Below are 25,428 nucleotides of genomic sequence, written 5' to 3' on the forward strand. Positions count from 1 at the left end.
GCCCCACCCTTGCCACGCATCACCTCCATACAACAAAATTCATTCTGCACATGGATGGAAAAAAATTAGAGGAAACATTGCGCTCAGTACTTTTTCAAGTCTGATCCTTGAACTCTCATTCCACTTAATTCTATGGGAAACTGACTTCAGAAGGAGCAGGGCTGGGCCCCTCACTGGGATACTAAATATTTGTTTTAAATATAGAGGTTTGGGGAGCGTCTAAACAAAGGACAACAATACAAGACTTACAGAGATTTGAGTAGTCTATGTGACAAAAAATGCAAACAACTAAAAAAAATTTCTGTGAGATGCAAACTAAAAGACAGGCTACAGATCAACGTGGAGCCATTTAGACATCATAGTGACTAGGAAAGGGATCATCTGAACTATCACTGTGGTAAGGAGCTATGTTTCTTCACTTCACCTAAAACATGTTCCTCTCTCACACACACACCCTAAAAGTAATTCAAGCAGAGCTGCTTCATTCAAACAAGTGATCAAATGAAGTTATATGGCAAAAAAGACCATGAAGTTAGAATCACAGAACTGTAGAATATCAGGGTTGGAAGGGATCTCAGGAGGTCATCTAGTCCAATCCCTTGCTCAAAATAGGACCAATCCCCAACTAATGAAGTTAGTAGGTATAACATACAGCTAGATATCTTTAAGTAAGAGGAATGGTAAAGCAGAGCAATAAAGATTAGATACACTTAGAGGGACAGTCCAACTGATCTAATCATAATAATTTTTGATGTACATACTGAAGAAAAAACACTTATCTGAATGGTAACTTCTGATCTTTTACGTACAAAAAATATTAAAATTTATGAACTTTTGAACAGTGCTACTTGATGTCCCTGGAAAGCTAACTTCCTTAACATAAAACTTGTCTGACACTAACACAGATACTGGAAATATTTAATTTCATGTGTTTGGTCCTGGCATGAAAAACACCTATGCCTGGCAGAAAACACTTTTTTCAGAAGCCAGAATTCACTAATGCAGAGGTTTTCAATCTTTTTTCATTTGTGGGCCCCTAACAAATTTCAAATACAGGTGTGGACCCCTTTGGAAATCTTAAACAGTCTGCATACCCCAAGGGGTCCGTGGACCACAGGTTGAAAGTCACTGCACTAATGTTACAGTCTTTCGAGATAGTTACATTGCTAAAATATCATCTTCTCATGATGAAGTACAAACCTAAGTTCAAAAAAGGATTAGATAAGTTCAGGAAGGATAAGTCCATCAATGGCGATTAGCCATAATGGAGCATGTGTGTCCCCAAGATCTGGTCAACACTAAACACCTCTACGATGCTTGTGAAAAATCCACATCCATGAGCAATGTAGTTATACCAAACTAATCCTCCATATAGATAGTGTTATGTCATGGGAGGAGCAGTAACCAAAAGTGATGCAATATTAATAACATGAACAAATAAAAAAAAAATCTATTTTTACTATGTCCAGAGCCAAATTCAAGAGGCTATAAGACTGAGAAATATCAGCCAAATTAAAAAGTTGTCTACTTTTCAATAAACAAAATTAGTTTGGATTTTAAGCTATTATGATACAAATACAGTCATTTTAGGTGGTGACAGAAAGATTAGAGAAAAGATAATGTCTTTCAGTTTGTTTACTGTGTGCATTTTATATGCAGGGAAGAAGAGCTTTGTATAATCAAGGAAATGAGATGATTCCATAAGTCCACAAAGGATCTTGCTATGGCCAAGGTAATTTGCCTGTGAAGCACAAATGCTATGAAAATATTTTCTATAACACTCCTCAAAAGTCACTTTCACTGTTTCCCCTCCACAGTCAGTTTCCCAGTTTGTGTGGCTCCTTTTCCACAATGAAACAAGGAAGAAGTTTACTCTTTTAAGAACAAAAAACCCAGGAAAATGAGATTGTAAAAATAGAAAAATTGACACATGGACTCAGAGGCAAGCGCAGTAACCTGAAACCTCTTAAAAATTGACTAGCCTGCCAGCTGATGATGTCCCTTTAACCTCATATTGTCAGAGTAACGTCTGAAATCTTAATCCTTCATGTACCTATGTAAGAGAAATTTAAAGAGGCTCACTTAACTACTGTCTGTACATGAATATCCCTCTACATTCATGAACAAATTTTTCAGATTTGAGTTTGACCTGACCTAAACTGCTTTAAATCAGGAAGAATTACAATGAAGCACAAAATGGAGTTAGACCTTTGTAAAACAAATGCAAGAGAAATCTGAATCAGGTCTTCAACAAGATACTATGGACACACGCTTACTTCATTTCATTCACTTGTCTGAGGACCTCCTCTTGAGTTTTCACAATAGTGTCAAGCTCTTGTTGGGACATCTGAAAAAACAAACCCCTCAAAATGGTCAATGCCAGAGTATAGAGCTATGCATGCAGAAAAGAAGTAAACTGATTATGTTTGAATTCATGTCAACATATTAACAATGATACACATTTTGAGTTCACCTGTACTTGATGGCCTGTAATACCAGCTCCTCTTTTGGTAATCTCTTCTGTTACTGCAGAGACGTACCTCCTCTGCTCATCAAGAATCATGTCCAACTGCCTATTAAGCTGCTTGATTTCAAGATGAATTCGATTCTGCCCTTCAAAGATTTGTCTCAATTCACGATCACTTACAGTTTCATAGAAATCATCCGCTAAAAAACAAAGCAAAAAAGCGACTTCTTATAGTTCCGCATTTTCAGACAGTCAAATATGTGCATGTATATTCATATCCCATAGGATTTTATTTCACCTCAGACCCAAAACACACCCAGAGGCTGAGTATACTCATTTTTGTATTTATATTAATACCTGCAGCACCTCAAAACCACAGTCCAGGATTAGAGCCTCTTCTGTATTAGTCACAATAAAAAAAACAACACACACAAACCGAACCCCGAACCAAAGACAATCCCTGCTTCAGAAAGCTCAAGCTGTGATTCAGACAATGTGCAAGAAAGACAAGGTAATAATATGGACAGACAAGTTCACGTAAATTAGTAGTCATAGTGGTCTCAGTAGTCACCAGCCTAACCATTGTCAATCAGGAGCAATTTGAAGGAATAATCGTAAAAGTATGTTTTAAGGAGAATTTTGAGATAAAGAGGTCTCTTTCCAAATTTTGACAGGAGTTCTTCTCAGGCAATGTGGGAATGGGAGAAAAGCAATCAATCAAAACCAGCATTCAGTAGCCAAGTAAAAGCTGAAGTTAACTGTGGAATTAAAAAAAAAAAAAAAAAATCTGATTTGAAAGGCAAGATGGGGCTAAAATGGTACAGGGTTATAAAGTGAAGACAAGAAGCTTGAGCCTGATACAGTTGGCAAGGGGGAGTCAGTGGAGGAATACAAAGTGGGGGGGTAGGGTGGTCATATGACTGGACAAAACAGATGATCCTAGCAGCAGACCTGGTATAGCTAAAATTTTCTAAACTGGGTCCTTAAATCCACATTTAGGCATCTAAATATAAATGACCTGAATTTAAGACCAGCTCACTCACAAGTCTCATTTAAGTCACTGGGAGCTACAGGTGTAAGATCCTAAATATGGGTTTAGGAGCCTACTGATTGATAGGTACTTATATTTTAAATACCATTATGTTAATAATTTGGGAGTCCTATTTCTTAGAGGTGTGGTATATAGTACATTTAGGCCATAACTTTCAAATCTAACCCTGAGTTAACAAGAGTTACTGGTATTTTTAATATTTCAATGCTAGTTATTTCTGCAGAGTTGAAATTAATGGGACTCAAATATCTGCTTGAAGTTAAACATATGCTCAAAGGCTTTACTGAACAGGGATGGACTGTTGAATTAGGGCCTTAACAACCAACATATCACAGACAGAAAGAGGATCCACAGAAAACATTTGCCTGGCTCCTTACTTTCAGATCAGCAGAAGAGATTAGTTTTCCTCAATAAATTTTCAAGAAACTGTCAAATTTTTTCCCAGCCCATTAAAAAGCCACCTATCCCCCCATCACCCCACAGGCATACAGACTTCTATTCGCTCCTTCAGTTACAAAGGAACATCATACATGTCTGTTAATATTTCAGCAATCCCTTGGTATAGAGAAGTCCAAAGAACTTCCTTTATGTCAATTATTTTATCCAGGAGTTGGGGGAGCTCAGGATTTATGGGACTGGGCCCCAGTTCTAAATACACTGGCACAGCTAATGTAATCGTGAGCATGGATATCACCACCTTCAGGTTTAATAATGTGTTTCCCCTGACAATCAATAATTTATTTAACTTGCCTGGCTGCCCTTGCATGTCAGGATGATCCTTCTGAAAGTCTTCCTTCTTTTTATCCAGTTCTTGTTGAAAATGCTCAAACTCCTCTTGATATTTCTCTTTATCCTTCTCAGGAATTTCGGCTTCTGGAATAGGCTTTAAAATAATTTTTTAAAACAAGGTATTTATATATTTACTAGAAATCCTCAACATTTTCAGCCCTCTTTCCAACAAATCTCATCTCCCAGGGGCTCTCTTGTCAAGATTTGTTCACACTCGGAGGCAAACAAACATGCTTCAACACTCATGCAACTTGCTATAAGATCTACACTTATGGAAACACATACTTCAGAGTGTAAAGTTGATATTATAAGACACTACACATCCCTATTGTGATTCCTACCATTTTAATTTTTCCTACTGTATTTGTGGAAATTTTTTTTGCACTTAGAAACATCAGAACTTTCTACTGTGAGAGACAGACAGACATTGTGAACAAATACTACAGCACTAAACAAGAGCCATGTAAAGTAGAAAGTGAAACTGGCCAAGCATTTTCCAAGAAAGAGAAATAGTGAAAAGTAAATTTTTAAAGATTTTCACTATTAATATAAATATGACAAAACACGTATATTTTGTTTTTAAAACAATTTAATTTAAAGCAATTTAATTCAGTGCCCTTTCAAAGTGTCTAGTTTAAGATTTTTCCACATTTTACTATTCAGACGTTATATTGTATTAGTCTCATTTTCCCAAGACAGTAGATTGTATACCCACATCAACATTTTGAAAGAAAAAAGAAAAACATGAAATAAGGTGCTTCAATGCTGGCATTTTAACGGACTCCCAGCCACATGCTGAGCATATGCACATCTGTAAAATTAATATATTCCAGTGCATAAAGATGCTTACTGCTTCTTTCCCAGGCTCAGTCAACTGGAAAGTTAGGAAAGACAGTACATCATGGTCATCTGGATAAAAAGCAAATACATCAAATTAGTCTAAATATACTAGTATTTAAATTACCAATATTAGTTATGAAATATTATTTCTAACACATTATAAAATTATTGAAGTTTCTGATTTACTACAATAAAATTCTAGCCTTCTTTTGACTGTTGGGGTTTTGTGGTATGCTATCCCAGTTCTCAGTTGGTCACTTGGATTTGTAGCCTAGATGAATGGCATACCAAAGACAAAAGTGAAACAGTCTTCTAAACAGTACTTTAAAAAGTTACAAGGACACACTAACTAGTGTATTAGATAATTTCCCTTCCACCTGTCTGTCCCCTGCCTGCCCACCCAACCTAGCAAAAAAACAAAAACATACACACATACATACATTTATAGCGACTGGATAGCGTAGTGGTTAAGAGTGCCGCCCTTTGATACAAGAGACCGGGGTTCAAATCCCAGTTGGTACCCAACTTTCCAGTAGGGGTCCTTGGGCAAAAAGACCCCTAACGCTTCACTGCCTACCTCAAATATGAGAGTGACATGAACTAGGAGGAGTCATGCCGGCTCGGATGTCGCCCGGATTAACAAGGTCCGCGCCAGATGTTGAGGAACCAGGACAATCTGACGATAAGTGGGCTACTGGAACAAACCATCATACCGAGACAAGAGAACCTGGAATTGATGGAATGCTACTACCACAGTAGACCTAAGAGAGGGGATATACGAAACGTATGAGGACTATGGATGGACAAAAGACCTACATCCACACTTACTGAAAAACAGCTAGTTACCCAACGCTTCAAACATAGTAAAGAGAAGCTGCCTCACAGCTTGAGATAGACCAACTCCACATTACAGTCCAGCTCAGAAGCTGGAAGAGCAATGTGATGTGCAGCCCCCTGAAGCTCACTGCCACCCCTCCATTGCAAGACACAGCAGCTGATATGAGGCATTAGTCAATGGAGAAACTAACTACAGTCAATCCTCAAGAGCGCTTACCAAGGCTCAGTGGAGATAACCTCAGATCGTATGTAGAAGATGCCAATAGAGCCCTCTCATGACAACCCTACTACCACCATAACTCAAACCAATGAACTGTATACGCTACATGCTCTGTAATCCTGGAGATGCTTGGCTACAGATCAAGAAGAAAAATACGTAGCATCCACCCTTGAAATGAGGTTGGAGGATAGATCAAGGTGACTCGGAGAGAAGTTAGTCAGCTGGTGGAACTACAGAAGGGTGTAGAGATTAGGATAAGACTCGGCTACTGAAAAATTTAGGCCCTGACCCATCTGAAGCCCTAAGACTGCTAACAAAGGCTCACAGCACGGCTACCAGCCTAAGGAGATACAGTAGAGAAGCAGAGGCCAAAAAAGTAAATGCCCTGTTCTCACAAAGACCATCCAAGGTGTACTCCCAACTGCAGTGCAACAACACAATAACAAGCAGACACAGCAGCAGAACTGAACAAACTGAAGAACTATGGGAGAAAGAGAAGACTCATAACACAGTGCAAAGTGGCTGCAGGACCTGAGAACAGAGCACAGCAACTCCCAGAACAGAACCAGTCACCATCATATAGTAGAAGACATCCAGCAGCGGTCAGAACATGAAGAGTGGACCAGAACTGGCAGGACATGATCCACACCTACTGGCTAAAGAAACTAACAGCAGTGCATGATATCCTAGCAGCACAGATGAACCACTGCTAGCAGCGGCTCCCACCCAACCTGGCTAACACAAGAAGGACAGTGTTGATCATGAAAGACCCCTGCAAGGGAACAGAACCCTCCAACTACCGGCCATAACCTGCCTCCACCCAACATGAAAGTCCTAATCAGGCATCATAGCCGCCAAGCTACAGACCATATGGCCAGTACATGAGCACAGCTCAGAAGGCATTGGGAACACCACCAGAGGCTCAAAACACCAGTGGCTATAGATAGAGCAGTCACCACAAGACTCAAGGTCTAGACAGACCAATCTGAGCACAGCCGTATTGACTACGAGAAACCTACAACTCAATACCGACAGACGTGGATCGTGAATGTCTGGCGCTATACACAATCAACAGGACACTAAGGACTTCCTCAAGAACTCAATGGGACTAGGGAAGACAACACTGGAAGTCAACTCAAGGCACTTGCACAAGTGGCCATCAAGTGCGGCACCAAGGTGATGCACTGTCCCCGCTGCTCTCTGCAATGGCTTAACCCCTTCAGCCAGATAATCACAAGGACTGGATACGGGTACAGGTTCAGGATGGAACTACCATCAGCCACCTCCTACATGGATGACATCAAGCTGTATGCTAAGATGGAACGAGACATCGACTCGCTAATCCACTGATGCCATCTACAGTGAGGATATCGGGTGTCATTCGACTGGAGAATGGCCGGATGGTATGGAAGAGAGGAAGGAAGTCAAGACTGATGGGGTGGAACTACTAGCGGCCACATAGCAAGACATACAGACCAGCTACAAGTACCTTGGTGTCCCACAGTCACATGGAAACCAGATGAAGGCGGCAAGGAAGACAGCAATATCCAAGTATCACAACAAAGATAAGACAGTCCTGAAGAGCCAGCTCAGTGGAAGAACAAGATCCACCCATCACAAGATACGCCCTGCGGTATAGTAAGCTGGCCAAAGAGGTCATGGAGCTGCCGATTGAAGACCGGAAGCTCCTCACAAGCACGGAGTTCCACCCCCAAGTCCAACACCAGAGACTGTAATACCAGCCGGAAAAGGGCGGGCGGGGCTTGGTGAGCGTCAAAGCCACTGTCCTGATGAAACCCGGAACATCCAGGAGTAAATCAGAAGATGGCCCCCAAAGATGAGCTGCTGAGAGAATGCTGAGGCAGCAGCAGACATGGGAGGAAGACCAAGCAGAAGAAAGTGCCATGGCAAGAACAAGACCCTGCATGGGCTGTACCATTGAAGATAGCTGAGGGGCTGACATTGGGAAATCCACCAGTGGCTGGAAAGGGCTGACAAAAGACAACTGAGCACTGATCATAGCAGCACAGGACAGGCACTGAGCACCAGATCCATTGAAGCAGGGTTCTACCACACTAGAAGAGGACCCAAGGTCAGACAGTGCAGAGAGGCCTCAGAAACAGTCCAACACATAGTGGCAGGATGCAAATGCAGGCAGGAAAGCATACACTGAACAGCACAACCAAGTGGCTGGCGTTGTATACAGGAGCATCTGCACACGTATGGGCTAGACCCTCCAAGACCAATGGGAGATTCCACAGAAGCTTGTGGAGAATAGCGGCTAAAGATTTGCGGGACTCCAGATCCAGACGGACGGCAGGTACTGGCCAATCAACGGACATCATGGTAATAGGCAAGACCAGAAGACACGGTGGTTGATAGATATAGCAGTGCAAATGACAGCAACATCAGGAAGAAGGAATAGAGAAGCTGGAGAAGTATCAGGGCCTGAAATAGGAACTAGAGAGGATGTGGAAAGTGAAGCCAAAGTGGTCCCAGTGGGTGATAGGAACACTCGGGCTGTGACTCCTAAGCTGGGTGAGTGGCTCCAACGATCCCAGGAACAACACCAGAGCTCTCTCCAGAGAGGCAGTGCTAGGAACAGCTAAGAACTGCGCAGAACGCCTCAAACTCCCAGCCCTGGTAAGGACCGAGGTTGAGGAAGACACATACCACCATAGGGTGAGGGGTTTTTTTTTTTTTTTTAATATATATGTATGTATTATATATAAAATAAAAACAAAACACTTATTTATATATATATGTGTGTGTGTGTGTGTGTGTACACACATACACACAACAAAAGTTGGGAAGTACAGTCAGTCTGGCTTTAAAATGTTCTAATACTCCTTTATTTTATTTGGGATGAAACTGACAAGTTGCAAATCTCAAACCTAAACAATAGATGTTGAAAAGATGATAAACATTTAAAAACAAACACCAATTCCTTTTAAATATCCCCTTAAGACTTTTTCCCCCCGTGAGCTTAGTAGTAATGAATGGTGTTCGGTTAATACTGTTGGAGACTGATGTCCTCTAAAATTCACCCAGATGCAGAGAGTGGGCAGTGGGACTGCACGGGGAGCAAGGAGTGGAGGTGGCACAGGCAGAGCAGGTGCACAGGGTGGTGTCTTTCTCCATACAGTTAAAGGAGTCTCTGCCATAGCCACAAATAGGCCAAAGCATAAAAGGTGGTTATGGGGGAGGTCATGACCACTGTATCTATATTATGGGCCCAGAAACCACAGTAAAGGAAGACTGCAATAGTAACTGTGCCATCCACTGGTTGACAACATTCATTCCATTACTCACACAAACCCAGAACTGATCCTTACACAAGGACCAATTACTCAGGCATTGGGCAGTGTTGGCTTCTTGATTTCACATCCATAAAACAGATGCAGCACAAAGAGCAGTTGTGCATGCTTTTTCAGACTATCCTGCTAATATGCAGTCCACTGTCCCTACAGATAAGGATCAACCACAAGGGTTCCAAGTACTGCTAATTAAGGTGATGATTTTGCAGCTTGGCTAGTTGTTTAATAGACACTAGAGAGTGATCAGCAAGTCAGTTCACACAGGCCAAACAGCTATCATGGCCAGCACTGCCTAGACTCTTACTTTCAGCTAGTCACCATCATTCCATACCAACCCCCTTCGACATCCCGGCATTTACAACTAGCCTCATTCTCTCTTAAAATATCAGTTGCCAAGTAATGATTTACTGAAGCTCTACCCGTCACAGCTCATCAACATGGACCTCAAACTTAAATACAGTGAGAAATATTACCTGCAAGCCCCCCTGTTGCTGCAGATATTCCAAAGTACCCTTGGGATGGTAGTATCATATTTTCCACTTTAGCACAAAATTCATAGTCTTCTTTATCTGGAGTAAAGCCATTGTTAATCATTACCTAGAAAGAAAGACACCTAGAAATTTGAATTTGATGCTCAAAACATGCCAGTTTAATTAGCCCAGAACTTGCATAAAGCAAAGTAAAAAGTGCATTAGGTAAGTTAGGAAGAGGCTCTAGAAATAAGGAATTAGTAAACCCCCTCAGAATTTTAATTATTAAAGTTCTAGTTAGGGAGTATGCAGCAAATGCATTATTTCTTTATTCTATAAATCTATAGAAGATTATACATTAGACATACATGATATGAAATACAGATCTTTTATACCAAAGGACACCAACAGTGAAAGAAAGCAGTTAGAACTTAATTTTCCAAAGTGTAGCAATGGAAGAAAAAAAACTAAAATTCTAATTTAAAGGTAGCTCCCCAGTTCAGTGATATTCAGAGGTCAATGGTTCAGGAGCCAAATTAGCGATCAACATTACCCAAAAGAGCCACAATGGGGAGGATTCATGGCTTCATTTACCATAGTACTATATATTCATATTTAAACAGTATGACAGGGGAAATTATATATGTTAATTTGTGTGTTATTCTCACAGCAAAATGACTTACCAAGTATTATTATTATTTTATCAACTACAATTGGGTAATAGCATAGTAAAAGCATCTTGATTATTAACTATTCTAAATTATTAGCCAATCACACAGTGTTTTGATATCATGCTGCAAAGAGCCACTTGCAGCTTCTGAGCCTCAGTCTAAGCATCACTGGGGTAACAGAAGTAGTTCTATTATCCAGCATGGAAGAGTATTACACAAGTTCTGACAAATGTAATAATTTCCTGTATGCTTTTTGGTGCCACTCAAAGGGTTGCCTTCAATGTACAGCCAAGGATTTGGATGTTAGCTTAGAGACCGCCTCCTTCACCACAAAATGCACCGAGTTGCTTGGGCTAACAGCCCTGAGATCTAATGTACCAGCAAGTGTGTCAGGGCCCACTCAGTTAAGAGCTCCAGGAAAGATGCATCTTTTCTGAGGCTTCCTGGTGTTTGTTTTTTGGACTTGACCAAAAAAGAGCTGAACATATTAATTAGCTCACGTAACTACTGTAGAACTTGGTAGCTGGGCACATTTTATGGAAGCCCAGAATTAAGGTTAAAAATAGAACACACATTTATTTCATAGCTGCCTCATCCTAGTGCCATTTCTCCATCTGGAGTGGGTTCATTCCATCACAAAACTTAAAGTTTCTTGGACATTTCCTTGCATCATAAAAACACCACAAAACTGGGCATACCTGCCAAAAGCAGCCTTGGAATGTAGAAGCAAGAATGTTGCAGGTGCATAGCAGAGTTAGGGAAGCTTGCAGAGTGGCTGTCGACACTATACTTTTATCTGATTTCTATCAGTCCCTCATTTTCATAAGTTTTACAGTTCACTAGAATTCTTATTTAAATAAAAAAAGCCAAGAAAATGTCATACTTAAAGCTCCAGAAGTTGAATAATGTACTGTGTTATCTCAAGACTACCAGAGTACTTACAGTTAGTGTTTTTTGGTAATATGTAATCTTTGCTCGGACAGGATAGGGCTTGTTACGAAAATCTCTCTGACAAGATGCCAATGCTTGTGTGGAACCATCACTATGAAAGAAGAGAATCTGCTTACAGAAATACATCTTTACTACGTACTAGCTAGAGAAAAAAGCATGAAAATTTCATTATTTTAGTGAATTACAAATGTCATGCAAGAACAAAAGCCCTCTGGATAGTTAAATTAAGTTTTGTATTTACAAAAGGTTTAGGATTGACAGCACTGGAAGTGAAGTGAGGTCCTTTAGCACAGGACACAAACATGGGCAGAGGTAGTACAAGCTTCCCAATGCTATCTTTCCAATGTGCTTCAGTACTGACCCAGAGGGACCACCTCCCAGAGACTCTCTAAGCAGACAGCTAACAAGGATGTCAAATGTGATGTAGACATTTGTCCATCAGGAATCTGAATGAGCCCACCAATTCATTTCACAGAGGTATGTCACTTGTCAACTGGTAGCTACTTGTGATCACTGAAAATTGTGGCATATCTGGATGAGCGATCTACAGGTGAAAAATTCTGTACCTCACCAGTTTATCTGAGCCACCTTGTCCCAGTACACTTGGTATTATATTACCACAACATTCACCACGCTATTGTAAAACAAATTTTGGCACTCATGTGCAGCTTCTGCTAAATTCACAACGGAGCTTTAAAAAAAAAAAACAACCAAAACAAAGCTATTAAATTATACTGATTCTCCAACAACAAAAAAAGCATTTTATAGTTCTACTCAAATTCAAACCCCCATGGAAGAAGACAATCTGTAAAAAAAGTGTATTCTTCTAGGTGATTTCAATCAATGCAGTTATATTATAACCCACACACACTGTCTGGCATGTGCACCTACATGGAACACAACAAAAACTATTTGACATTCTCTTACCAATAAAAATTAAGTGTCTTCAACCTTGTTTAAAAAGCCTCCAACATTTCAGCAATCAATACCACAGGTCTATCACATTCAAATAAAATTAATAGACTTACTTCTGATGGTCATAAAAGAGTTTTCCATTGTTGCCTACAACAATTATTGATGGATTGTTTTTCTGAAAGACAAACCACATGAACAAACAGGGTTTAAAAATTTAAAATGAAGTAATTTTACGAATTAGAAACAGATTCAATATACAATATCATTAACAGCCTTCCAATAGCATGGCAGTAGGCTATGGAGACAGCCAAAAGTTTTAACTCTGATGCAGCTTTGGTGGGAGGGGAGTAGGAAAACTAAATCATTTGATGTAATAGCTCTGTGTCAATCAACACAAAGAACGGCAACCTGCTTTTGTTCTATAAAAGATCTGGTGATGAGAAAAAAGTAAGGGAGTTCAGTTATGGGCATAGTATTTTCATGTTTACTATTTATTTTTAAATTATCAAATTGCAAGAATAAAAACTGAAGGTATTAGTTGAATGATAAAACCCAATAAAGATACAGCATTTCATACCTAAACACTATAATGGGAGCAGTAGGTGAAGGACTGACCTTCCCTTCCACTAGTATCTTTGGAGAAAATTAAACAAAAGATACTAAGTTAGACATTTTTAAAGCAGCAGGTTCAGATGATAAGCATCCAAGAGCTTTAAAAGAGCTGGCTGAGGAGCTCGCTGGATCATTAATGTTGATTTGCAATATGTCTTGGAGCACTGGAAAGATTCCAGAAGACTGGGAGAAAGCTAATGATCTGCCAATTTTTTAAAAGGTAATGCGATGACCTGAGTATTATAGGCCTGATATCAATCCTGGGCAACCTAATGGAGTGGCTGATAAAAGACTTGATTAATAATTAAAGTAGGGTAATGTAATTAATGCCAATTAACATGAGTTTATGGAAAATAGGTTCTGTTAAACTAATTCATCTTTTTCGATGAGCGTGTAAGTTTGGCTGATAAGGTCACAGTGTTGACATAACATACTCAGATTTCTGTAAGGTATTTGACTTGGTACAGCATGACATTTTGGTTAAAAAACTAGAACAATATAAAACGAATATGGTACACATTAAATGGATTAAAACTGTGTAGAACTGATGAAATTGTTTTTAATTGTTCACTTTATTAATTTAACTTCGTAAGGAAAGTTGTTTGAATGAAACAACATTCTTCATAAACCGGTTATGAATAACTGGCTAATTGACAATTAAGATGCTTGTTAAGAGCCAACCTTTCGCCAGCTGTCCTTGTACGCTGCTTAAATCACTGAAACTTGCGCTGTTTCAACACTAACTTCTGCTCACTGTTTGCCATTCATTATATTTGTCTACATTGTAGCTTCTGTTCACTCTTTGTCATTCCTTACACTTGGCCATATTGTAACTCTAACTCCATTTTAAAACGCTCACTCCATTTTGTAAAAGTCTGCTGAAACCTTCATTTTTGCAAAACCCTGCTGTAATCTTATTAGTGTAGTTTAGATGAGTGAATAAGGTATGTATGTATGTATGATGAAATAAACCTCCAGCACGAAGCTTCCACCTTAAAAAGAAAATAAAAGTACAACAGAAGGAAAATCAAAGCCAGGCTGAAAGTCACATCTGCAATTGACGGGTAATCAATCACACTGAACCCAGAGGCAGCGTGACACATCAAGACCTATAAACTCTGGATTCAAACTAAAGCCTACAAAAAGGACAGGCGACACGAAGACTTTGGAGCGTAAAGTTCTGCTGCCAACATGGGAGGGCAGACATAAGCTGCTCTTCCGTCGACTAAGCTACTGCCCCTTATTTGGGGTGGTTTTATTTTGTCACTGGGAGAGCTCTCTCCCAGCGATGAAGAGCGGTGTGACAAGGTCAGGTAAGATGGCTACAAGAGAGTGGTTGAAGATAGCAACATTAGCTCCAGGTTAAGCAAGTCCCTTTTCCCTGGATAAGATAACAGTGACTATTCCAGAACACTCAGGAACTTTCTAGAACTAATTAAGGCAAGAAGGCTAATCAGGACACATGGTATAAAAAGGCTCTCACTCCAGTTAGTGAGGTGTGCGTAAGGAGCTGGGAATGAGAGGACATACTGCTGGAGGACTGAGGAGAACAAGCGTTAACAGACATCAGGAAGAAGATCCTGTGGGGAGGACAAAGAAGGTGTTGGGAGGAGGCCATGGGGAAGTAGCCCAGAGAATTGTAGCTGTCATGTAGCTATTCCAGAAGGCACTCTAGACTGCTGCAGTCCACAGGGCCCTGGGCTGGAACCTGGGGTAGAGGCTGAGCCCGGGTCCCCCCAAAAACCTCCCAACTCTTGATCCAACACAGGAAGATCTTTGAAGCTAGCAAAATCTGCCAATAAGCACAGGACCCACCAAGGTAGAGGAAGAATTTTGTCACAGTGGCTACAGCGCGCACCTTACAATGGCATGGCTGCAGCAGAGCAGCTGGACTGTTGTAAGGTGTACAGTGTCAACAAGGCCTAAATGTTTTAGTTAAGTTTAAGTACTTAATTAGCACCATTTAATTGTTCATTTAAGTTTAAAAGTGGCACTATTCAACTGAAACTAATGAGTTTTTAAAATATTTGCACATAGTTCAGACTAAGTTTACAAATTATTCACATTTCAAAGGCCAATGAACAGTCAATTAATATTTTAAGTATTTTAGAAGAGATTACATGAGCTCCTAACTTGAAGCATTCTGCGTTAACAATTAACTAGCAAGTTGATTTCTGTAAAAGGTCATGTCTGAAAATAAGGTATGGACAAACGGTGAAAGGCAATATAATGCCTTGAAAAGACCTCAAAAAATTAAAATCAAAGAGTATAAAAGGACAGTTTTTGCTCCTTAAAAAGATCTTAACATCAGATGATGGAGTTTCAATATTATCCCACAATATTATCACAAGTCTTGTGATATTTGGTGTTTTTTCCAAAGCTCCAGCTTCTGAAATCACGAGTATCTTAGCTGTCATTTAAAAAAAAAGAAAAAGAAAAAAAGATTCTTGGCACTATGGTTGCAGAGAAAATATGGAGAACAGAAAAATGAAACTTAAGGCTCAAAAAGCAGAAGACAGAGAATTTTAAAAAACCTTGTGATTTTTAAATCAATTTCATGATTCTGAGGGCATGATTCATGAGACTTTGGGTTGGTTCGATTCCTACCTCAGCTCCACTCCACATATGCAGAGTTAAGGGGCAAAAGCTACGTAAAGACAATCAAATAGAGTTGAATCCAGCCAAAGAGAGGACTCCTCTGGCACAGGAACTCAGAGAGAGAGCCACAGGTTGTCTTTTGAGGATCCTCTCAAAAACCTCAGTGTAGAATACATTCAGAGACATAATGCTGTGGTGATTCTGAGCAGCACTGCTGCCCATAAGCAGTGACAGGATGCCACAACTCAGTCCTCCAGGACTATCAAATTAGATGCCAGAGTCCACTTTGGTTCCTACACCTTCCCAAAACTGGGGGAACATAATGCTGACTTAAAAGCACCTTTACCCCTTGTCCCCGGGCTGGGAGTTCTGTGCTATACCCTTTAGAGGTACAACATAAAATCTGACCAATGTCTTAATACAAAGCACAGAAGTCTAAATATGTGTGGATAGCATATGTAAAGATAGTTCTGACAGTATTTCAAAACTGAAGAATTTATTCTAGACTGTCTACGGTGTAAAGTTTGACTATTAGAATCCATAAGAATCACCTTCTTATTAGAATTACCCTCTCCCAAAAAAGGAATTAAGTTCACATAGTTTGACATTACTACAAAACATCTTCAACAAATGATACAAAAGTTTGGATCCCCGAAGCAACTCTGTCACACTGCAAATTCTGTGTATTTTAGGATGTCAAAAATGCCTTAATATTTAGATAAGAAAAAACACAGAGATACACACGCAAAGTTAACATCGCTGTTGGAACATTAGCTACTGTATTCCATTACTCATTTTAACTATTCAACCTTAATGAGGCCCTTGCCCCAATATAATTTTTATACACATTTAGTTCCCCACTGTTACTTTTTTTTTAAACCCAGAAAATACCAGGATCACAGGTATACTTCTTGGTAGTACCATAACAGTGCCTATAAAAGTAGTAAGCACTTAGGAATTAAGAAACCACTTTCCAGATAGCAGAAGGTACCGAAGAGTAGACAGGGACAAGGAATTTAGATAACACCTCACTACCCATTTCTCCAGCTAGGGAGGACAGAACAAAAACTGCCTGCGCCACTTCCCGCAGCTCCCATTGGCAGGGAATGGCGAACGAGGGCCACAGGGAGCTGAGGGGCTCCATGCCTGCAGATGCTCCAAGTAAACAAAACATCCCGACCCGCTAGCGGCTTACCCTGATGGGCCAGTAGGCAAAGTTTGCCAACCCCTGAAATACAGGGTCGGCTTATGAAAGGGTCATACAGTTTTTGCTATTTTTACCTACGCATCTTGGGGGATTGGCTTAAAAACAAATGGACTAATGAACAAGCATATATGGTAGGTAGAGTACAGGGCAGTTGGATGCAGAAGAACCAAAAATAAAGAAGCTTCAAAAACGTGTATTTCCTGATCTGCATACATATGCCAGTATCCCTCTCCTAACGCATAAACATTAGGACCTAATAAAGTACAAGAGGTTTAAACATGTATAACTATCAAAACCATTTTCCCTTCAACTTTAGCAAAGGAACTGGTCCTCATTGATCCTCAGTTACAGCAAGGTTACTCTTTCAAGCTTCAGCTTTTTTTTTTTAAATAAATAAACATAACCTGATCAAAAAGGAGTCTTCGAGGAAACTGCATAACAGAAAAGTTGTAAGCTTCATTTTCTCTTCTTTAAAAAACCTGCATGTAGCTGAAAACCAAAAATCCCTGATATAAAACAGCTAATTTTTCACAAAAAGTATAAGCACATTTGAATACAAAATGGTAAAAGTGAAACTATTCTGGAACCTTTATTACAAGAGTTTGCTTTGAACTAACCTTTCCATCATTGTCAAAAGAGTCAAAGAAAATGCCAACACCATTCCAAGTATCAGCTGCCCCAAAAACCGGACCTTCTAAGCCTTGACCTTCAGTAAACCAGATTGCCTGTGCACAGAAATTAAATGAAGTCATAAACAAAGATTTACATTTATAAAAAACAAATTTGTTTTCAAAATTAAAATCAAGTTCATTTACTAGTCCATCAGCTCCAATCCGGCCTCTCCCTGTCACTCGAAATGTCACCTCAACCTCCCAGTATTCAAATATAGACTTGGTTTTTGTCCACACTGATCCTCTCTGGCTTTTTAAAGATGGAGTTATTCGAATCTGATCTGCACTAGGTATGGCATCTGAAAAAGAAAAAAATCAACAGTGAACATATGAGAGAACATGAGGAGCACATTCTGCAGTTATAAGGATTTGCTAAGCACACTCTACCTTATAATTTTGCACATAGATGGTCCCTCTAATTGAAGGGCCAACTGTTTTCGGATTATAGTTTTAAGAACCTAACATTTGAACAGTTAAGGGGCAATTAAAGTAGTAACATGTTAAATTTAACATTTCATTGTTTATCATCTCATAATTCAAAATTTTGTAATTAAAGGGAACTCCATGTTTTACAGTGCCTTACTCAAGTCCATCTGGGATAGCAATGGATAACTTGTGGGGAAGGTTGGTCTTATGGTTAAGGAACTGGAATTGAATTCAGGAGATCAAGATTCAGTTTCCTCCTCCTGCCACAGACTTCCTGGGTGAGTCAATTAATTTTTCTGTGTCCATCTGTAAAATAGGTATAAAACTATTTCTGTTTTCAGACCTTTCGGCCTTTTGGCAGAGGTTCTCTTTTTATGTCTACACAGTACTGTACTTCACACAATGGGGACCTGATCTCAGCTGGAGCCTTCAGGTGCTACAGTAATACAGTAACTCCTCACTTAAAGTCATCCCAGTTAACGTTTTGCTGTTACGTTGCTGATCAATTAGGTAACATGCTCATTTAAAGTTGCACAATGCTTCTTTCTAACGTCGTTTGGCCGCTGCCTGCTTTGTCCACTAATTGCAGGAAGAGCAGCCCATTGCAGCTGGCTAGTGCGGAATTGTAACCAGGGTGGACCAGCAGCCCCCCATCAGCTCCCTGCTCCCCTAAGCTCTCTGTGCTGCAGCCACCCAGCAGGCTATCTATTGGCAGTTCAGCTGTCCCTTCCCCCACTGCCATGTCCTGCTGCTCATGCCCTCTGCCTTGGAGCTGCTCTCAGAGTCTCCCGCTTGCTGTGCAGAGGAGGAAGGGGGCGGACTAATGTCAGGGTGTCCCTCTCCCTCCTGCACCCCACTTACCCCTTCTCCATATAGAGCAGGGAGGGGACATGGATGGAGAGAGACAGAGAGAGCTTGGGGCAGCAGCTGCTATCTCAACTTTCTGATCCACTTAAAAAGACAATGCACTTAAGAGTGGGTCAGCTTATTTAAACGGGCAGTGTGCATCTCTCTCTCGCCCACACACAAGGTGTGTGTCTGTCTCTGTCTGCTATGCTGTCTCCCCTCTCTACTGTTCGTGCTGCCTTGATGAGAGGCTACATTAACAACGTGTTAACCCTTTACGGCTGGGAAATATCCCTCCTTCTTCCACCCTCTAACTTCACCACCTCAACCAAGCTTCACAATCATCATAGCTGTGAACAGTATTAAACTGATTGTTTAAAACGTATATTGTGTGCATATATCTATATAATACACAGTTTTTTGTCTGGTGAAAAAAATTTCCTTGGAACCTAACCCTCCCCCCCATTTACATTCATTTTTATGGGAAAATTGGATTCGCTTAACATTGTTTTGCTTAAAGTTGCATTATTCAGGAACATAACTACAATGTTAAGCAAGGAGTTACTGTATAGGTAGTTTAAATAGTTTCTCTTCGTAATTCTAAAGAAAACTTAGCAAGCCACATTAACAGATAATCCAAGTGTTCTTTATAAAATGTAATGAAGATACTCTTCAAGAAAGAAAAGCTAATATCTGCATCTATTAAGCTACATGGAGTGAATAAAGCAAACATTCCCATGAGTTAACCAGATAACCTATATTTAACTCCATCACAGAAATTCAATATAGTTTCTATACAGTAACTCAGAATGATACTGAATAGCTAGTAAGTGTTTGTACATTTTATACTAATCTGCTAATGGTTGGAGCAGCACTCTGCCTCCTGGAAGCACAGTCAAGTCTTTAAACCATCACTGAAAATCATGTAGAGATTAACTAAAACAGTGTACAATAAATCTACTTTTCAAGCCAAAACTTCTACTTCATTAAAGTCTAGTTTCTACATGTCACTAAACAATTTGATTTCCAACTGGAAGAGATGCAGAAATAAAATCTGCAGACATATTAAATGACTGCTTCTTGGAGAAATTTGTCCTGGAACTCACAAGGGGAAATGCAATTCTTGATTAAGGCCATGTCTACATTTGCAAGCTTACAATAGCACAACTGTACTGATACATCTGTGCCACTGTAAGGGCACTCATGTAGCCACGTTATGCTGAGAGGAGAGAGCTCTCCCCTCGACATAATACACCAGCTCAGTGAGCGACAGTATCTATATTGGCGGGAAAGTGTCTCCTCTGACAAAGCGCTGTTCACACAAGTGTTTATGCTAGCATAACTTATGCCGCTTGGGCTGTGTGGTTTTTTCCTACCCTTCAGTGACAAAAGTTCTGCGACATAAGTGCTAGTGTAGACATGGCCTTAGTTCCAAGTAGAACAAAGGATCTGGCCCAGGAGGTGAATATAGCGGAACTACTCAGTAGTAGTGACCATAAAATAATTAAATTTAATATCCTTGCAGGGGGAAAAGTGCCACAACAGAACTGAACTTCAAAAAGGGGAGCTACACAAAAATGAGGAAGCAGAAATTGAACAGAAATTAAAAGGAACACTAACACACCAAAGTAAAGTATACAATCACAAGATAAGAGGGAGGGTCCTCTCATTGATCAGTAACCGATTAAAAGACAAGAAACAAAGGGTAGAAATGAATGGTCAATTTTCAGAATGGAGAGAGGTCAATATCAGGATCCCCCAAGGATCAGTATATTCATAAATGATCTGGAAAAAGGCATGAACAGTAAGGAAACAAAGTTTGGAGAAAATACAAAATTACTCAAACAGAACAAGAGTACTTGTGGCACCTTAGAGACTAACAAATTTATTAAGCTTTCATGGGCTACAGCCCACTTCATCGGATGCATAGAATGGAACATATAAGCTGACTATGAGAAGGTACAAAGGCATCTCACAAAACTGGGTGACTGGGAAACAAAACAGCACATGAAGTTCAGTGTTGATAGGTGCAAAGTAATGCACATTGCAACATATAATCCCAACTATACACATGAAATAATGGGTCTAAATTAGCTGTTTCCACTCAAGAGAGATCTTGGGAGTCACCATGGATAGTGCAATGAAAACATCTGCTCAATATGCAGCAGCAGTCAAAAAAGCTAACAGAATGTTAGGAGCCATTAGGAAAGGGATAGATAAAACAGGAAATACCATAATGCCGCTATATAAATCCACAGTAACCCACACCTTGAATACTGCATGCTGTTGTGGTCGCTTCTTTTCAAAAAAGATATATTAGAATTGAAAAGATACAGAAAAGGACAATGAAGAAGACTGGGGGATGGAACGGCTTCCACAGGATGAGAGATTAAAAGACTTCCAATTTGCAAAAGAGACCACTCAGGGGACAACAGAGGTCTATAAACTCATGAATGATACGGAGAAAATGAATAAGGAAGTGTTATTTACTCCTTCACATAACACAAGAACCAGGGGTCATCTTATTACATTAATAGGCAGCAGGTTTAAAACAAACAAAAGGAAGGCCATCACACAAGCATACATAACTTGTGGAACTTGTTGCCACAGGACCTCGTGAAGGCCAAAAGTAGAACTGAGTTCAAAAAAGAACTGGATAAGTTCAAGGCAGATAGGTGCATGAATGGTTATTAGCCAAGATGGTCAGGGACACAACCCATGCTCTGGGTGCCCCTAAACCTCCAACTACCAGAAACTGAGACTGGGAAATTCACTGGAAAACGCCCTGTTCCATTCATTCCTTCTGAAGCGTCTGGTACCAGCTATTGTCAGATACAGGATACCGGGCCACATGGATCACTGGTCTGACCCAGCATGGCCATTCTTTTGTAAAGTAACCGCGATTTGTTTCAAGTGCTCCAGTATCAGTGACAGAACAGTCAATACAAAAGAACACTTTCCTGATATCATTAAGCTAGAAAGGGCTTCATGTTACATAGTAAGTAAACCTCTTCTGACAATTAAGTAAGTAATTTTACTAATAAAAACAAACTAAAAAGTGCAGACTGATCCATAATATTTGAAAGGAGGCACATGGATTTTAAATTAAATTATTGCGTATTATATTATCTTGTTTAAACCATAATGAAGACATAGTTTTCATATTTCCACATGCACTTTATATTCATATAATACACTTCTACTTTGATATAACGCTGTCCTTGGGAGCCAAAAAATCTTACCACGTTATAGGTGAAACCACATTATATCGAACTTGATTTGATCTGCCGGACAGCACAGCCCCACCCCCCTGGAGCCCTGCTTTACCGTGTCATATCCAAATTTGTGTTATATCAGGTGGCGTTATAACGGGGTAGAGGTGTACTTGCCATTCAAAAATCTCAGTGTTTTATGAATATTAACAAGGCCTCTTAACATCTCCCTCAGATTCATATTGTCCTAATTTTATAGCTAAAGCACAGAGAGGGTAAGTGATTTGTCCAAATCCATACACGAGGCCAAAAACAACCTGAAACTCCCAATCCTGCTTTGTAGCCAGAGAGCTAACATATACGTACATTTGCTGTAGAAGATAAATAGCAAATAGGAGCGTTATCAAGTGGTTATTTACACTTGGCTTTATTATCAGACTTGCTACTGACTGCCTGCATGACCTTGAGCAAGTCAATTGAAAGTAATTGGCTGAGGGACCTGAACTAGTGCATTCATTTTCAGCACACCTATTAAGAGTCAAACCACTTATTTAGGTATCTAATTACAGACAGAGAGATAAAGGCCAAAACTATCTATACTACAATTGTGATGCAAGATTCTACTTGCCTGTCTAAAAGGTGCATTGTGAGGCTTAATTAATTAACAATAATACAGTGCTTGGAGATCATGGAAAGAATCTATCAGCACCAAGTTTCTTTTATGCAATAAATGTGATGAAAGCATATGGAAAGGACATGACCAAAGTCACCAGCTACCCTTACTTGTTAATAGCTATACAGACCAGATCCCATATTGTCACTGGACTAGTTCCAAGAATTAGACTATATGTGCGTTAGTCTTTCTCCCACAAAACTGTTTTAGAGTGACTTGACATTCACTTTACCACAAATGACACCATATTTACCAGAGCAACAAGGCGGGTGAGGTAATATCTTTTATTGGCCCAACTTCTGTTGGTGACAGAGACAAGCTTCTGAGCCACCAGAGCTCTTCTTCAGATTGGGGAAATATATTCCAAGCATCATAGTACAGTTATGAATTTAAGGTCCCTCAAAATGTGTGTTAATTACATATGATATACAATCTGATCCACCTTGCATTTACTGCAATGCTCAGAGTACCTTTCAAAGATCTGAAGAGATAGATCTCTGGGTAACTTGAAAGCTTGTCTCTCACACCAACAGAAGTTGGGCCAATAAAATATAGTACCTCACCCACTTTGTCTCGCTAATATCCTGGGACCAACAGGGCTACAACTATACTACATACCTGGTTGTAATAACGTGGAGTGCATCCTTAGTACAAATATGAGAAACTTATTTTTTTTAAACAGTCACCCTGAAATTCCTCACCTACTTTTCCTGTGATCCCCAAAGCCAGCTGTGCTACCAGACACAGCACAGGGGGATGATTTCGGGGGTTTAGGATTATAGAAACACCCCCCCCCTCCCCGCCCAACGCTCTGCACCGGGGTCTCTGTCGGTGGGAGCGAGGAGCTTAGGTACTGTGGATAACTCTGACTAGACAGCCTCAAGCTGCCTGTACGTTTGTGTGCGGTATCCCAGCAGTCCGGGAATCATGCCCACAGAGCCAGGCGCCCTCCAGGGGCATAAGGGACCAATACGAGCCGAGCGGGCGAATGCCCACGGAGCCAGGCGCCCCCCGGCACCGGAGGGGGATGTAGTGGGGGGCGACGTAGACCAGGCGGGGGGCGGGGCCAAAGAGGCAGTCGCCCCCCCACAACTGGAGGGAGTCGCTACCGGGGTTGCAGGGGTCATAGGTCACGGCTCGCCCCAGCGCGAGCCGCGGAGCGACGGGTACTTACTGCCCGTGTGGACCCAGAACGGCACCGACCCGTCCCCCTGCACCAGGTGCGGTCCCTTGAAGCTGTACTTGTACTCGAAGCGGCGGTGCGGCTGGGCAGCGGCCTGTCCCGTGGCACCCAGGCTGCTGGCCCCGGCGGGGAGGAGCAGGCGGCAGCCCAAGCAAAGCAACGCGGCCCAAAGGCCGTTCCCCCCAACCAGGCAGCCCTGCTGCATGGAGACCGCCATCTTGGACTCTGCCACGGGGAGCCAGGCACGGCCAACAGGGCGCTGTCTGATTGGCTGCGGGGGAAAGGGGCGGGGACTGCCGGCCAGAGGGCAAAGTCGAGCGCGTGGCTACATGTCAGCGCCGCTCGGGGGCGGGGCCTCTCCGTTCCTGTCCCCGCCCCCAGGACTCCCCGCCCCGCCTCTCCTGTCCTCACTGTTCTGCCGCCACCCCGCCCTTCTTTCTCCCGCCGCCCCCAAGCCAGGAGTGGGCAGCAGAGAGGAGGGGGCGCCACAACGGGAGGGAAAGGGATCCTCTGGAGGGGGGCGGAGTCTGGTGGGAGGTGGAGTCCCGGGGGGGGGCCCTTGGGGAGGAGGTCCTGTTATATTAGTTTAGATAGAGTATATGGGCTGTCCGGCATCAAACGCCGTTCAACAAGGTGCGGGGGTTTTCCTGCTCAGTTCCATGGCAAATACCCCGTGAAAAATCCTTACAACCTTTCATTAAAGATACAGAAAAGAATGAAAAACAGTTAAAGCATTAAATGAGGCTTAAATCTTAACAATATCCCTCGTGCCCTTTCCCTGTAAAGAGGCTTTAGAAGGAGCCTCCTTGTCCCCCACACCCCATCCCCCGTTTGATGGTCTTTTAGGTGGTATTAAAGATGGTAATAACTGTCCTTTTGGGGGGAAAGGGAAAAAGTTAGTTGAGCTGGTCAGCTGCTATTTTGTTAAAGGCAATCTAAAAGCCATAACAAGACAAAAGGCATACAAAAGAAGAGAGAAAGAAAAGAACAGCAAAGATAAAAAATGCAGCTTCCCTCTCTGGAGTTGACTCTCACTTGCAACCGCACTGCTGGACAAACACAGGCCCAGCACACAGTCATATCAGGCACTCCTAGACCTGGCAAACTTGTACCAGCTGGGAGCTGTTTAGGGAATTTCTTTTAGTTGCCTATTTTGTGTCACAGCCTTAAAGCAGTGTTGAAAAATATAGTCTTGGCTGGCTAAGGCACACTCTTATTAGACAGAAGGAAAAGGGAGAGAGAGAAAAGAAGTAAAGTAGAGAAAGAAAAGGACATATGGGCTTGGAGGAAGAGATAAAGTCTCACATGGTGTTCAGAAGTCAGTTGCAATGGATGACGGTGATGATGTCATCTGTCTTCCTCTCTCTGGCCTGGTCTGCTCAGGACATCTGTCAGAATTAGGATGTAGAAGGTCCAAGGTCCCAGGAAATGGTGAGGTAGCAATCATGATGAGGAAACTCATGCCAGTAGTC

General features: G+C 41.2%; 1 protein-coding gene across 1 annotated transcript in view; it reads right to left on the reverse strand.

The window, feature by feature from the left end:
- LMAN1 (lectin, mannose binding 1) overlaps positions 1–24,203 on the reverse strand; it is a 35,321-nt gene extending 11,118 nt beyond the window's left edge. The window contains exons 1-10 of the mRNA XM_032776170.2: positions 23,948–24,203; positions 17,761–17,915; positions 17,563–17,670; positions 12,642–12,703; positions 11,605–11,704; positions 9,995–10,118; positions 5,158–5,216; positions 4,269–4,401; positions 2,474–2,667; positions 2,277–2,347 (exon numbers count right to left, since the gene is read on the reverse strand). Coding sequence (XP_032632061.1) covers positions 2,277–2,347; positions 2,474–2,667; positions 4,269–4,401; positions 5,158–5,216; positions 9,995–10,118; positions 11,605–11,704; positions 12,642–12,703; positions 17,563–17,670; positions 17,761–17,915; positions 23,948–24,173 — 1,232 coding nt within the window. The 5' untranslated portion in view covers positions 24,174–24,203. The remainder of the gene's footprint in view (positions 1–2,276; positions 2,348–2,473; positions 2,668–4,268; positions 4,402–5,157; positions 5,217–9,994; positions 10,119–11,604; positions 11,705–12,641; positions 12,704–17,562; positions 17,671–17,760; positions 17,916–23,947) is intronic.
- Between the last annotated feature and the right edge of the window lie 1,225 nt (positions 24,204–25,428).

Source organism: Chelonoidis abingdonii, chromosome 6 (assembly GCF_003597395.2).
Source record: "Chelonoidis abingdonii isolate Lonesome George chromosome 6, CheloAbing_2.0, whole genome shotgun sequence".
In the NCBI taxonomy this organism is placed as follows: Eukaryota; Metazoa; Chordata; order Testudines; family Testudinidae; genus Chelonoidis; species Chelonoidis abingdonii.